General features: G+C 32.6%; 1 protein-coding gene across 1 annotated transcript; it reads left to right on the forward strand.

Annotated features, from left to right (window-relative positions):
* The first annotated feature begins 1795 nt into the window (after positions 1-1795).
* Positions 1796-7810, forward strand: LOC142975908 (circadian clock-controlled protein daywake-like). Its single transcript, XM_076119052.1, has 5 exons — positions 1796-1924; positions 5989-6208; positions 6508-6641; positions 6956-7111; positions 7529-7810. Exons 1-5 carry the CDS (start codon positions 1861-1863, stop codon positions 7678-7680), a joined length of 726 nt encoding a protein of 241 aa, XP_075975167.1. The 5' UTR covers positions 1796-1860; the 3' UTR covers positions 7681-7810.
* The last annotated feature ends 9113 nt before the right edge of the window (positions 7811-16923 follow it).

Below are 16923 nucleotides of genomic sequence, written 5' to 3' on the forward strand. Positions count from 1 at the left end.
AGCTATGTCAAAGGCCTTCGGGTGGCTTGAACAATTTTGGTTTGACCATACGACAAATGAAATGAAAATAAAAAAGCGAGTAATCTCGCCCTATTGTCCATAACATCTAGTAATATATTAACGGAAGAGTGTGATTTATAACGCGCAATCTCTAAAACTACTAGCTGGGCATAAAAAAGACTGGTTGTGATAGCTACATTCTTACAATCTTCGAGTTTAAATAATAAAAGTAGATGCGACTGAAACTGTGAGGCACAAATATTGCATACGATAATAACGAATCCGATGTTCGAATGACTGGAAAATTGATTGGTATATGGTAAATGAGACCTACACCCGCCGTTCAAAGAAAATCATGGAAAAACCAAATGGGAGCGGCAGGTCTTATTAAGAAACAGATTTGTTTTTTTGTTTTGTTTTTTTTTAAAGACAACTCCCGCACTAAGAATTGCTCTTGTGTCGCGGGGACTTTTACAAACATACAAACAAAGGACACAAAGCACAACCAGACTCGAAACAATTATTTGTGGATCGCACAAATAATTGTCCCGTGTGGGAATCGAACCCACGACCTCCCGTTGCAGTGGTATCGGCGTGGTGACCTAAACCACTGCGCCACGGAGGCAGTCAAAACAACGTACGTAAAACGTAACTTTTACACTACAATAGTCTATTTTTTAAACTTAAAAGCATGTTGCCCTTCAGGGATAAATATAAATTATTGGTATTTTCGTGCAAATAACTACGATCTAGAATTTGACGGTGTAAACATATTTATGCTCGTGGCTGAAATATTACATGAATTATACTATAATGTTATCTTTGGGTTTAATAAAAAGCGCACTTTTTATATAAATAATCATTTTATCATATTATATAATCGTGTTGCAAACTTTTTTGATACTTAAACTTTTTGTAGTAACAAAATAATATAAGTATTTTAGTTTTCCTTGTATTGTTTGTGTAATTTAACTATTAAAATTTATTTATGCATTACCTACATTTTTTTAAATATCGCGTGGGTTTTTGTTGTTATAAAATTCGCAATTTTTTATAACAGGTACATTGTTTTGATAAGGAAAATGTAATCTATACTAATATTATAAAGCTGAAGAGTTTGTTTGTTTGTTTGAACGCGCTAATCTCAGGAAATACGGGTCCGATTTGAAAAATTCTTTTAGTGTTAGATAGCCCATTTATCGAGGATTCTCTCTTATATGACGCAAGCGAAGTTGCGCGGGTCAGCTAGTTAGGTATATTATTCACTATTGTAAAATTGTATGGTCTGCTGTTCAAATATAATTGTATTTACTTACTTACTCTGCTAGGCCCAGATTAACTTTCTTCGGAAAAGCGATTCACACATGCAATCTCCAATCTTGCAAGGTCCTCAGGTTAACGATAGAGCTATAGCAAGATATTTTCTTGCTATTATCCTGAAGGGTGTATTTCGAATCAAACCCCAAGATATTCATATATACATATTATCATCCCTTTTTCCCATAGGAGTAGGCAGAGACTAAAGAGCACCACTTGATACAAGCGTTACAAACTTTCCTTGTCTCATTCGCATTCATACATCTAGCTATAATTTATAAAAAAATAAACAGAATTTTACCACAACTAAATAAAACATTAGTTCACGTGTTTTCTTCAATACAAATGTCTACTCTAACACTATATAATTATACGACAACTAGTAATTAGTCAATGAATATAGCGTAAGTAATATTTTAATTAGGTTAATCATCGGGACCTTGGGGCTGATTCTCAATGTTTATATATAACAGATACATTGCTTAAGGCTGTGTTAGTATAGCGGGAGCTTTTGAACAGTGTGTGAGCGAATAAGATATCGCAATGAGTGCTTTATTTAATACGATTTTATTTTTAACATTGCAGGCGACAATTGTTTTATCTGCATGTAAGTATTTACAAAATATTTTTGCAAATTTTGTAATAAATATATATATGCATTTGAAATCAAAGATTTTGGATTTCTAATTTAAATTTTTAATATGTAACCTAGAATTCAATGATACGTTTTTGCAAAAAAATATTTAACATCATTAAATAGCATAAATTATGTCTTTTAAAAATCGATTTAAAATAGATCAACTTCATTAAATCGGTGCAAAAATATACAAACAAATGTAAATGTTTATTTGTTTATTTAGAACTATTAAACTAGTTTTTACAAAATGCGTATAATATTATATTAATGAAGTAAAAGACAAGCAAAAAATCTTTAATAATTTTTATGTAATTTCAATTACATTATTACTGTACTTAAATTACTTAAGAAACACATAACACCAAAATTCTTAAAATCGCAACATGATTCAAAATCTGGTAAGCCTTGTGAAAGAACAATGACATAACGACTTTATATTAAGGTTAATTCGACCTAGACCTCTGTCAATTATACTCAAAATACCTTCAAAAATAATCTTTCAGAATTACTTCCTACTTCTTTCCTATTTTCCATACATTTTATTTCCGACTGTAACAAGTTAATAATATTCTTGTATAAGAGCCAAAAGTTCGAAGCTGACTTTGACATTGACCCTATTGAAGGTCACCTTAAGCAAGTACATGTACTGAGCAGTTGCAAATATCTTGCATATATTTTGGTCTGTTCCCTTATAAGGCTTTATTTTTTGTGCAACTGTTGTTGTCTTCAATTAACTTCAGTTCCTGGGTTGTATTAGAAAATCAGCGGGAAGAGCGAATACAACCTGCATTTGTAAATAAATATTTGATGTCAAAGCATTTTTTTTTTCAATATTTCTTTCACTATTCCAATGAGCATGGGTCTCTTGAACGCAGGATGGTATTGGGCCTTAAGTCCACCACGCAGACTAAGTGCGGGTTGGAGGCTTAATAGGAGAATGTTATATTATTTACAAAATAATATACAAGTATTACCTAGTAAATCGATCACTATTTCAATGATTTATTTCTATCAGTAACATCTATTTTCCGTGACAGAATTTTATCTTGAACTAGCTGACCCGCGCAACTTCGCTTGCGTCACATAAGAGAATCGTAATTTTCCCCGTTTTTGTAACATTTTTCACTGGTACTCTGCTCCTATTATTGGTCGTAGCGTGATGATATATAGCCTATAGCCTTCCTCGATAAATGGGCTATCTAACACTGAAAGAATTTTTCAAATCGGACCAGTAGTTCCCGAGATTAGCGCGTTCAAACAAACAAACAAACAAACAAACAAACAAACAATCAAACAAACAAACAAACTCTTCAGCTTTATAATATTAGTATAGATTCTCACTCCGATAATTCGGTTAATGGTAAAAGCAAACTGAATGATAAGGTACTAATTTATTTGTCAAATACAGTAGGTACCTACTACTTTGCCGAGCTACAATACCTATAGTGCAATGTAGTAGTATAGATTTTCAAAAGTAGTTATTTCTTTTATAAAAATATATGAACTAGTTTAAATATAGAATTTTGCTAGATGCCTAGATATATTATAAGGATGTTGACCGCATATTTCGACCCGCATCACGTACGCACGCCGGCGTTATATCCATGTCCAGTGGTCACGGTCAGCAAGGATTCAACAAGGGTACACTTCTCACCTTGTCAGCTCCTCGCTGACATAAGAGTATTGTAGGATTATGTTACATTGAAGTATTGATTTTTTGTTTATATTAATAAATCGATTACTACTGGTTCTTTTTATGAATATTATATAAATATGTTTGTTTGTTGATTCTGTGTTGGAATAAAATATCGATAAAACTTTATCTCACCATGTTTTCTCTCTTCAGTACTAATGCAATAAACATATTAAGTTCACCGAAAATGTGTTAAATAATGACTAACAAGATCAAATATAATTTTTAAGTCCAAGAAAAATAGTAACTGGCGGAAATAATTTCGGAAATAAAACGGAATAACTAGCAACGAAGTTACACGGTTTCAGATCTGAGATTACGAGAATGCCATCATAACAACTTAGCTATCAAAACTAGCAGACGCATAACTCTGATCTCAGTGAGATGTGAGAAAGCCCCAACGTTGTTTTCTGGCTTCCCTCCAGAAAATACTGTCACCAGTTCTAGCTACTGTTTTACAATTTAATGTTCTACCTTGTAATATTTTAAACGAAAATATTTCGAGGAAATGCACGTATCTTTAATCTTATGTGTGTAATGCTCTGAGAGAGCTGATAGGGAACGACTCATTACATTGGGAATGATTTACCGTAAGGTTCTTTAGGGTTAAGGCTTTCGCAGTTCAGCTGACATAATTATAATAACTTACCTTCGAAGAGGTAACTATACGTAGTTTATTCAAATTTCACAAAGGTAAACATGATAATGTTACAATTAGGAAGAAAAATAAACCTACTAAAGGAAATAGAATTTACTTCTATTTTTTAAAAAACGATTTCTGTTTCATAAACACCTTTTTTAATTAAAATTATTCAGCTCTGGTCAGGTGGTTGAAAGTTTATAATGTTTTAAGTGGTGTTTACACATGCATACAAAATTATAGTCGAGCTATCATTGAATCTGGTAAGATCAAGCCTTGATACACTTTGTTTCCGTATTTACCATACAATTATGTAAATGACTTCGCAGAAACAGTTAATTTACCTGTCCATTTCTTATGCAAGATTTCCACATTTTTTGTTTAAATGTTGCGTGCAAGCGTGTTTATTGTTCTTGATTTTGACTTGAATTTCCTTTTGTGCCCGCCTGGTTAACACTCCTTATCACTCTGCCTATTGGCGAAAATCCGCTTAGTCGATTTCAGACGCGACTTTGTTTTATAAAACGATCGGTAAGTAGTGTTGACAAGTCTGAGTAGTAAAATTAAAATTGACATGAATATTTTAAATAATTTGCGTTAACGTCACGGTCACGGTCATTAACAACGTTTAAATTTAATTAAGTTTGACATGCAAAGCTGCTCAGATTGAGAAAAAATTTAAAAAGACGTTAAAAAACTTCCGTACTTTTTCTTAGTTTAGTTATTGCATCGTCCATTTAGAGTTTATATAAAGTACTGCAAAATACGAATTTGTCGTTATAATATTGCTATCGGTCCCATCCATCCTAGAGTCAGAGTTGTCTAAGCTACCTTTGAAATTGTTAAACAACTGTTGTATTGATAACGGCTAAAACCAATAACGAGCCCATTAAAGCACAAAGGCATTCAGCTGACATATTCTTACTGAACAGTCACAAATCTTACCACTCATGGAAAGTCCCGGTCAAAGTTTGCTAAACCAAATGATTGTTGATCGTCCAGTGAGAAGTGTTGCGATGAGCATATAAATATTTTTATATGCTGGAAGATCTCATAGCGTGCGGGTAATTTAAAAAAGTACTTCGTAATGAACAAGAAGTGTGATAAAAAGCGGTTAGTACTCGACGGGAGCGTCTTTGACATGGTCAGCTAGTTTTTGTAACACAGAGCAAAGTATTATCATTAAAGGTTATTTTCCTTCATCAGTTTTCTTAGTAAAAAATGACAAGCAAGTGACAGGCATTATAACTAGTTGTATCTAGTTGATATTACACAATGCATTCACAGTTGTTACACGAACTCTTATTGTATTGTAATAACTATTGTCTTCTTGAAGTGTATGTATATGCACTGATTCAGCAGGTTTCCCTTGGGTATAATAGCTAGGTATAATAGCTGATTTACTATAAATGACGCGGAAATAATAATTGTATGTTATTACGTACTAATAATGGGTGCTAGTGATAAATTGCAATAAATTATATTGAAATATTAATTATTTTTACAACACGATCATATCATGAATATAAAATATGGACATAGCTGTTGTACTTCAATTTACTAGTTGACTATACTCATTTACACTCAATATACATAAAAAAAAATAATGTCACCGAAAAGACCATATGGAACGTAGCTCTATATACATATATAAACATAATCATTACATGTTTTAATTTCTTAAATTTCTATTGTTCACAGTACCGCAAGTAGACAAATGCTCGTTATCAGATGCCGGCTGTTTGAAGACCTCTGCCCAAAAAATAGTTACGGCGTTCACTGCCGGCATACCAGAAGTCGGCTCAGAGACTTTGGAACCTATCCATGTAAAAACTATCAAGATTGACTTGTCTGGTCTGAAGCTGACTGTCAAGGATGCTGTCATCACTGGACTGGGAACGTCGAAGATTGAGAATCTAGTGTGAGTGTTTTGTATTGTAGTTTTGGCAATGGGAAGTAGCCACGTCTGGTTATAGCAAAGCGCAGTTCTAAGTGATAGGTCTTCGTAGGAAAATTGGCATTGTTGTGAAAAACGCAGTTTGTAACACATAGATTTTTAAGGCGATATTTTTTTACAGCAATTGTTTGGTTTAAAACCAAAGACTGTTTTCAGACTATAGAGGTTTTCTTAGATCTGCTGAAAGTTTATTAATAAAATTTTAACAAAAATGTGTTTTACTTCCTAAGATATTATAATCAATTACAATATTTTTATCACAGGTTCGACACTGATAAGAAAATTGTGAAGCTCACGTTCGTTAGCACACCTATCGAACTGAAAGGACAATACAAAGCTGCTGGACGTCTTCTGATCCTGCCTATCTCTGGTGATGGAGATGTCACTATCTTTATTGGTGAGTTCATTTCGTATTAGTTTATAAGATAAACTGTTTTTCAAAAGAAAACTGGAAAATATTCAGAATTCAGATTATTTCACAGAATGATATGGATTAAACTGTATACACATATGAAAATATATAATTGATGAATGAGGTGGCTTCAGCAGTCACACAATAAAAATAAAATTACGTTTTATCTAGTTAAAATTTAGTCAAAAATATATCATCTACACTAAGTTCTCTCCAATATTCTATATTCATTAATAAGTCTAAATTAGCCCAACTCTATCTTAGCTCGCCAAATAACGAAATTTTCACATTATTTTAAGACAAACTGGTCCTCCACATGGACATGCCGTACGAAATTACAAAGAACGAGAATGGAAAAGACGCGATTGAGCTCAAGAGTTACAAATACACATACGAGAACACAGTGCGGACTCACTTCACGTTAACCAATCTGTTCAACGGAAATAAAGAGCTGAGTAAGTTGCTGTTTATCACATTTGCTTGATTGGATTCTCCATTTGTGAAGTTGCTAACGTTTGTTAGCAGCGTAACTGAAGTGGGAGAATTTATGCTTGTGGAATTAAACAAAAGTGTAACGGTATTATAAAGTCGTTTTAAAATCTGGAATTGACCAAGAAGAGATTCGAATTTCTTTTATTTTTGCGCACATTATTTTGGTTAGAGATGTTTAAGATATTTCTGTATCAAATTTTTCGTAATTTATGCTACCAAGTAACGAAGAAGTAATAAGGTACCATTTAATTCGAGAGAATGTGTAGACATTATGTGACTACAATTGATTTATAAACAGATATTTTGGCGTATGCAATGAAAATGACGCTTAGAATTTATTAATTGCAACAACTGTTATTGATGATATTGTTTTTCAACAGGTGACACGATGCACACATTCATGAACGAGAACTGGCAGGCCATTTCCCAGGAGTTTGGCAACCCCATGTTAGAGAAGCCCATGCAAAAGATCTTCACAGCCATCAGGAAATTCCTACTTGCTCAAGCCCTTGAAGATATTGCTGTTGTTTAAGTTATTGCCAAAAAATAGCATTAAGGATTATGGTTAGGGATATTTAAGACGACTATGTAGTGTAAACAAACTAAATACAAGAACAAAATATGTATATCGTACAAAAATATGAAACTTCAACTTTTTTTTCAAAGCAGAAGTATATAATGTAACATTTGTTTTTATTAAATTATGAGTTATTTTCATTTTTATGTTTTTCAAAACCTCAATTAAGTTTGGGAACTAGAAAAATATTTATGTTATAAATAAACTGTGATGATACTTGTAATATTGTTTTAATACTATATACCCTAAACTGGCGACAATACTCAATAGCTTTTAAAAATATTTCGACACCTAAAAGAGGAACCTATCACTAAGGCATGGCATAGCAGAAAATTATTTCTCTTCTGCGGTTAAAGGAAAAAGAAACAACTTTAGACCTTAGCAATGTGCCTATTTCAACTTAAGTTTCAATAGTTTATGATTGTTGCATGTAGTCTGCATCAATTATTATTTATGTGAGTATCAAAAATATTTGCTCTATGATTAACTAATAGCCATACAAACAATCGCTTACTGAATGTACCAATATTTTGTCCTATTATTTAATTAAAAACTTGTGATGTAGAATGTAAACAGGAACCGAAATACATTGCTATTTATACAGGACGAGGTAGCAAAAGTTGATAGCATTTATGCTGTTGTTATTATAGTAATGCTTTTGAAAAAAAGAGTAATTAAATCAGTGTCAAATTCAGGAATATTGAAATACGATTGTTCATTCCTTTGCCGATGCAATACTAATAATAGGCAATGCCGAGTACCGAGAATTCGACATAAAAAGTGTACTGCAATAATAGTTCCTACGACGGCCGGTAGAGGCACTAATATGATTTTTATACAAAATTTCTCGATAGCTATGCCGATACTACAGGACAAAAGGCCTAGTTCCTACAACACTTGCTTAGGGCTCTGCTCAGATTTCCATTCAATATTTATCAATAGATAGCCGATTGTTGATAGTCAATAAAAATATATAATATGGGGGCTAATAAAAGCCAAATTAAGTGTAAAAATAAATAAACGAAAAAAAATGTTTAAATTAATATGAATTATATTTAAGTATACCTTTTAGTGAAGCAGTTTCGTGACTGTTAGTAAAAGTTAACGTCAACTCCTGCTAAATATGGTAACTTGGTTCTACTCAAGGATTCAGAAAGGAGTCCCATATTTATCACTCATTTCCTTTGTTTGCACTTTGGTTATTAATAGTAGGCGTGCCTGCTGCCAATTTCCTAACACAATTCCAATTTCCAAGCTCCCTAACACTATGACAGCCATGGTGGGTATGAATATCATACAGAACCTCTTTAGTGATTGCGCTATGTAAGGAAAATCAGCACGAACTTCGGATACACAATGGCATGTTAGAAGTGCCTGTAATACCATGGTGATAATTAAAAGGAAATTGCAATATCAGCGTGGTAGGATCATGGGTAGCTAGATGAAGCTTTTATTTAAAAGATATTTTTTCAATATTTACTGTTAGAATTAATAAACAGAACTAATCAACTGTTTCAATAGTAGAAGTTTGGGTTATAGCTGAGACCACCAAATGTTAAAAGTACGTAAAATAATGGACAAACAATCTTCCTTTTATTTTGTCTATTACTTAAAATAACTTTTTACTTCGTTTTGACGTAGGTTCTTTCTAGGAGCAATATAAATATCGGAGCTTTTCAAAGAATTTGAATTTGAAAATAAAGCCATGACTATGAAAAAATATATGTAATTTTCCTGATTTTACAAACATTTTTAATCTGTTAACAGGTTTGCAGCATAAAAGGGGTCGGTAAGTACCGATATAATCTACTGCAACGCAACATTACCTTTGTTTTTTCCGTATGGTTTTATCCTTCCGGCAACAACACAGCATTTATACACATCCACATATTGCTGTTTGAATTTTGTTGAGATAATTTTATAAGGCACTACCACGAAGGAGGCAAGAAACTACCAAGTAACGAAACTGAACAGACCAATATTTACATTCTATACCACTATTGACTAACCAGGCAGCTTTCGAGAAATAGCGTACGAAAATGTTATCAGTGCCTCCAGCGGGCGCCGCAGGAACTATTTTTGCAGTACATTTTAAATGTCAAACTCTTGATACTCAATAGTTCTGTCTGTAGAGAATTACACTACTGATAAAGGGATTATATACTTTCAAAATATATTTAAGAGGAATTGAGCCTATGTACTATGACCTGCAGTAGGTTAAATTCAAGGCCACCTCAAAACAGCTACATAGGAAAAATTGCGATTTTCCCGAGAGCTCTCCACCCCGACAAATGTTCTTAAGCATTATATCATTTGCGCCCATTGTTTTGTTTTACAAGCGTCCAATATATTTATCTTCCTTTTGTACTATTGTCTGTGAAATCCAGTACATTTTGTAATTACCCGTCTTCTATTGTAACGCGTACCACGTTTAAATAAATCTTAATGTTAGAACAGTAAGTTAAAGATGTTGGTTTAGAAAATAAAAGACTGGTTTTATTTCTGTCAAGAATAAATAATTAGTTGCGTGACCTATGTTGAAAGGAGAATAAAATTGAAGTATACACTACATCTAGTTGAAGACGAAACGGAATTGGAATATTCGAGTGCATCATTACCTAAATGCTTAAAATTCAAACTACTAAAACTTAAATCCTGTAATAAAATTGCGATACGACCGTAAAATTTCCTATTTAGGCGGTTAGATAAATATACAAACTCCTCAAATACTATAAGCAACTATTATTTAGTCTTATAGTTTTGTGGTAGAAAGAATTGAACAGGCGTTAACTATGTATATTTATATTATTATCGTTTTTCTGTGCTTCTATTGCGTATTTAGCTTGACGACTGAAAGGGATGTAAGTACTGCAATGTTCAAATCACGTCCAAAAAATATTTAGGTAAGCGGGCAATAATATTTCTGATGATATTAATTATTTTTATGTCGATTCAGTAAAAGTAGTTTTCAGTAGAACATGTGGGTATACATCACTCGTTTGCTTCTACACACTATATCTAATATTACGAACAGGTATTTTAAGCACAGGACTCAGAGGTTGTTAGTAAACATAAATTAATTAAAGGTTACAAGGTTTAGCGTTTGAAAAGTAACACATTCATAAATGCTTCTTAGAACAGAAAATTCTATAGCAAGTATAGTCTACATAATATATTATTATTCGTCTTATAACCACATATGAGCTATAAAACTAAATTGAGGAAAACTAGTAAGTGTCCTTTTGCCTTGAACTAACGAATGTCGTCACATAACATGAAGAATATAAAATCCTAATAAAATATTGTCATGTAAAATATTACTATGTGATATTGCTGCGAAATGGTATGTACCATAAAATGCCGAAATATCGTTCCCACTATTGAATATACGGCACTTATAATATTAGTTATCTTTGTTTTTGAGTTTAAAGTTCGCACACAACTTGGAAAGGGCCGTAGGATCGACCTTAGCAACGGTTAAAAGATGATGATCACCATAACGAACTAAGGTACGCCAGGCAATGCGTTATTGTACTGGACTTAAGACCGGTCGCAACTAGTGTAACTTCGAGTGATGCACAAACGCATAGTTTGTTTCAAGTCTATTTTATAATTATTGGGTCGTGTGTCCTTAAGAAAATCTGTTAGTTTGGTACTTTGTTACTGTACTAAACAAAATGATGTTTCATGTTCACAGGTATTTATAGTTTTGGAAGACATTCGAGTATACTGAGTCGGCAAAATATAGAATGATATTTCATTTATTTATTACTCAAGGTCAAATTGCAGATTAAAAATTGCAAGTAATCGTTATACTGTACCGGTAGTGGCTTGTTGCCATCTACAAATCGATGAACGGTTTTTGTATTGCTTTTTTCAAAATCAAGTACACCTATAGTTTTTATAACCATTTAGTTACAAAGTGAACAAGGTGTTTTGATTTTAATTACATTATCAACTATGATTAGCTTAAAATTTGTTGCCTACCATATTGGCAATTCGACTCACTGGGCACAATGCGCAAGAATGGGTCAGTGAGGGAGTCAATATTTAGACTGCCTAGTTATTCAAGGGAGGTTATAAGTAAAGGCATTTGTAAGAAGAAGTTTCGATTGCTTTCTTCTGTCTCATCTGGGACACCAAAATTCTCACAAGCAACATTGGATAAATCTATACTAACTAATATTATAAAGCTGAAGAGTTTGTTTATTTGTTTGTTTGAACGCGCTAATCTCAGGAACTACTGGTCCGATTTAAAAATCTTTCAGTGTTAGATAGCCCATTGATCGAGGAAGGCTATATCACTACTAATAGGAGCAGAGTACCAGTAAAAAATGTTACAAAACGGGGAAAAAATTTATCCATTCTCTTTTATGTGACGCAAGCGAAGTTGCGCGGGTCAGCTAGTAAATATTATATGCAAATAAATTATTCTTCTCACTTCTTCAGTAAAATTGGGATCATATTAAGTTACAAAATCTCTTTTTTATTTCAGACGTCTACTAAGTGATTGATAAGACATAACAATGACTAAAGTACAAATATGATTATAATTATCATCGCGTGCTAGCCTTAATATAACTAGGTACTATTAACTCTGTAACCAGTTTTACTTGTATAACACACTGAACTTAGTTACACAGTTTATAGTGCGAAACAATGTTGATCTTTATAAGTTATTGTTATTGATCATCGTAATTATGCAAATTATATGCATTTGGTATGTGATTAGAATTACATATCAGTGAAATAAGGTGTTGTTGTTAGTTTATCAGAATGTTAGCTGAGATTTTTTGAGTATATAGAAGAAGAAATATTTAAGTAGTTGCCATGTAATAGGGGACTCGCTAATAGGTTTGACCCTTACTATATGGCATCTACGATATTAAAGACGAAATGTAGAAGTTTTCATACACCTCTGCCTACACCTTTGGGTATAACAGGCATGATGTTTATGTCGTATAGAAGCCAATATTAGCAAACATTTTAATTATGCTACTTTAGTTAACATGAACCATTTTAAAAACTCACTAATGAGTCTTGATTTAGGGGGAGTACACAGTTTTTATCAAATAAATATAACCTATTAGTTATACATTTTAATTGCACCTTATTTCGTTTCAACTGACATGTGAACTAAAAAAGGTGCAATTTTTTTATCGCGGAACATTTTTGTTTTCAAGGTCAATTTTAAGATTTTGACTAACCGCAAAAACGATGGGAGCTTTTGAAACTTCAGTTTTTTATTGCGAAGATTGTTTTGTTATTATTTAGGATAAAAAGATAGGTGGTTCATTATTACATCATATTATGTATGTATACAAGTTACGTACGTTAGTCTTAGATGCAGATAGCTACAAATAGACAGGTTATATTATTTTTATTTATCCGGCAAAGGAGAGACCGTATCCGTTGCCGGCTTTACTTTATTAACCAAATAAACCAACAATTCTTTGAGAATAATTAAGGGATTCCTTGCATTTCATTGTAAATTTAGTTATTTATTCAAATATTGCTAAGTAAGAATGAAGGAAATGCATTTATTGATCAGTTGTTTGAAGTAGTGACTTTAGAATGACCTTATGATGTAATGAAAAAGCAAAAAAATCTAAGGTCAGGCTGAAAGAAATAAATTGTAAGCGTTTTATAAAATCGCAAGTCATATACACTCTTAAATTCATATTAAATTTATATGATTTTAATAAAAATATATTTAATATGTCTGTTGAATCAATATATACTCCTATGTATTTCACTACTGTTTCAAAGAAAATAGTTCGATTCAAATATTCCTCTATCTGACGCCACCTGAATCATCTGCAATAGATTGACACAGGCCAATGATGACGAGTTATTATGTACGTGATAAAAAATGATAGGACATTTCAAAATTGTAATGGTAATTTAATAAAGAAAACTTGTCGCGCTGTTCCAGAAATATAACAGAATAGCTTCAGTATAAATTAATTGAAATTTCCGGTTTGAATCTCACAAATTACATTGGCTGACGTGAACCCACTTCTAGCACAATCCTTCAAGCTCAGCGGGATGGATTTTCAAGACGACTGTTGTGATTCCTAAACTCCTATTCCACGCCTCCATGTTCTTAAACGCAAGAGTCATAAGAAACACAATTAAATTTCAATATCTGCTGTAAATTAATAACTTTTTAGTTTACTAATATTTTATAGTTTCGTAGACAAAGTTTCAATTTCAACAACACTGGTCGGATTGGGGGTCGATCCAAACAAATCTGTGCCAAGGCTTGCTTTAGTCCGGCATTGATTGAAAACCGAGCGTTTATCAGCTTAAAGCTAGTTGATCAGGCATTGTATATTCGTACACTACTAGTGCAACGATAAGCACCAGTTACAAATGGCTTTATTGTTTGAAAGTGCAGTTATTCATCGATGAATAATAAGCGTAGAATCAGGTTGATAGATGATTTTCTCAACAACTACTCGGTAGTTGTTGAGAAAATTATATGGAGTATAACTTCAAGTGTATTGTACAAGAACTATAATATCATACATGCTCCTCAGTTAAATAGTACCGAGCATGAAAATATAGAAAACCGCGCTCAAGGAGTGCAAATGTTTTCTACTTTTTTTTCTTTTTCTTTAATGTTATTCTTTTCGTGTTTACTAAGCATAGATTTGGACATATAGGATTGCTAACTGACAAAAAACAATTGTTCTTGCCGAATACCTATTTATCATTTCCTGCCAAAAACTTCGCGATAGCTATTTGGTTTGCGACCGTAGTATTAAATTACACCTATGATAGACACCATAGGTGTAATTTACCCCATGGATTGTGCTTATACTTTTTATCATTAAACCTGTCAATTATATCAATTCATCAATACCAATTAATAAGTTTGTTGTGACAAGTTGTCAGTTTTAGATGTGGAATATTCCCTTCCTGATCTAATATTGTGGTCACAGTAATCAGAGTTCAAGGTCCCATCATGTAAATTACCGTGTCAACGTGTATGTTTTTATTTACAACAAAATTAATCGGTTCTGTATGCAAAATACTTTTTACATTGATTTATTCATTCTTTTTTGTGCAGTTTGCTGAGGTTTTCATGACACCTAATAGCATTTTCAGTAATGACTATTTAGTATTTTGATAGCGTGTCTGTGATGACGGAAAAAAGTTAGAAATAATTATTCAGATTTTCTTGAAAATGCAGGGGAATGGCCGAATCTGAAAATTACTTGAAGGATGAAAAGGACGTGACATCTACTACGAAATATACTGAACTAATATCGTTATAATGACTAAAGCTACTAGGTTTTAACCTATAGTATAAAATGTTTTTGCGTATGTCCTGTATTTTGTCTCTTTGCATGGTGTATCCTACTATTGGCTGTGGTCAGTGAATAATATGAGCATGTATGGTAATTATTGGTTTGCCTCAGAATATTTCATAGTTCCAGACTCAGACTTATGTGACACTAAAAACCCCTTCTTTCTGAGGTACATTTAGTGGTAGTCTACTTATGCAATAGCGTTTAAACTCATATAAAAAAACGCTATTGAATAGATAAACTGCCGCTAAATGTACTCAGAAACCGGGGGTAAGTGATAGTTACTTCATCGTTTCTTGGATCTAATCGATAAGTGCATAATGTTTAATAGTATTATTATTGATGCACGGGTTTCTCATATGTGACGTTATTAGTTAGTTCATATGAATAAATCGTAGATCATTAATTGAATAAGTTTACGACTCCAATATAATTACGGTTTATTTATGTCGTAAGCCATACAATTATGTTCTACGTAACTTCGAATAGTAGATGCAACAGCGGACATGTCTGACTCCCCCCTCAAGTTTCCACTCAAATTTGAGTATCACTCGTTTTTCAGAGTACATCTTTGGCATGGAAAACTGCTACCTTTACGGTTGTGTGTACAAAACAATGAATATACTCACGGTAAACGATTAAGTATTGAAAATAAGAGAACCCTAAAATTGTATTTATTTTCTTTTTGCCGTACTTACGTTCATGATATAAGTAAGTAAACTGGTTTAAACTGTGGTCGAGAATTCATAGGATAAATAATATGTCGCTCAAATTCCGGTCTTGAATGCTTCCCAAACAACTGATAACAAATCTTATTAATGTTATGAAGCCTACTCTTTAAGGAAAAAAGATTATCTATTTAATTTGCCTGCAGTTTTAAAGTGATTTACAGTTTAGCGACCTCAAGTGATGGTCAAGTGCAGTAAAATGCAAGACAATTACCTTGAGGGCATGAAGGTATTATTATAAACTTTTGTTTATGGGTTTGTACCTACATTATATTTGTTGAATCCTTCCTTACTTTAGAAGGCCTTTACCAACGTGCCTTTTTACCTCCGTAATTGTTGAAAGGAAAAGGAAAAGGAAAAATCTTTTATGGCGTGGACTGAAAATCCAATGTGTTACCTATTTTAAATACTACACCATGGAGCAGAGGTTCAGGTGGTCGTCATGTCAATACCACTTCGTTGGAATATTATTATCGTGTGTCCAACACAGAAAAATATTTGTGCGATCCAGAAATGGTGGTTTTAGGTATGGTTGTACTCTGCTTTTCCAAAAATAACAAATATAATGACTTTCGCTATTATATTATGAACTATTAGAACTGTTACTAAGGCTTATCTATGGTTTTAGTTAGTCTATAGCTTCGAACAAAAATTATGCGCATTTGTTTAGAGTTACAAAAAAGTGAAGTGTCTAATTGGCTGACATGATGATAGGTACAATTTGTTTGTAATTTATAATTATTGCACTGAGACGTGATTTTGAGTAGGTAGAAATAATTTTGATTTTATCATAATAATATATAAAGAATCCTAGAAATATACGAAATATTAAATTTAAAAAACTGTAGTATTCTGGCAATTAACAGTCTGCAATATACAGCGTGTTCCAATTTCATATGTTCAGATACAGGTTGACGATTTTTAGTTTCTCAGGAATATTATAATATCTACTCGTATATGATTCGAGTTGGTACCATTTCGAAATCGAATCATCATGACGAAAATCTATTTTATGCTTGTAGTCTAGTTTTATTCTAGGGTGGTTCAAGTTTAAATTTGTACCATAATAATATTTACTTAAAAGTTACGTGACCTCACATAGGGAACATTTTAATCGTGCATTATGAAATTTGAAATACGGGCCTTATACGAAT

This window comes from Anticarsia gemmatalis, chromosome 10 (genome assembly GCF_050436995.1).
Source record: "Anticarsia gemmatalis isolate Benzon Research Colony breed Stoneville strain chromosome 10, ilAntGemm2 primary, whole genome shotgun sequence".
Taxonomy (NCBI): domain Eukaryota; kingdom Metazoa; phylum Arthropoda; class Insecta; order Lepidoptera; family Erebidae; genus Anticarsia; species Anticarsia gemmatalis.

Coding starts and splice junctions, on each gene's coding strand:
- LOC142975908 (XM_076119052.1), top strand. CDS start 1,861: ATGAGTGCTTTATTTAATACGATTTTATTTTTAACATTGCAGGCGACA. Junction 6,642..6,955: donor AGATGTCACTATCTTTATTG/GTGAGTTCATTT, acceptor CATTATTTTAAG/ACAAACTGGTCCTCCACATG. Junction 7,112..7,528: donor CAACGGAAATAAAGAGCTGA/GTAAGTTGCTGT, acceptor GTTTTTCAACAG/GTGACACGATGCACACATTC.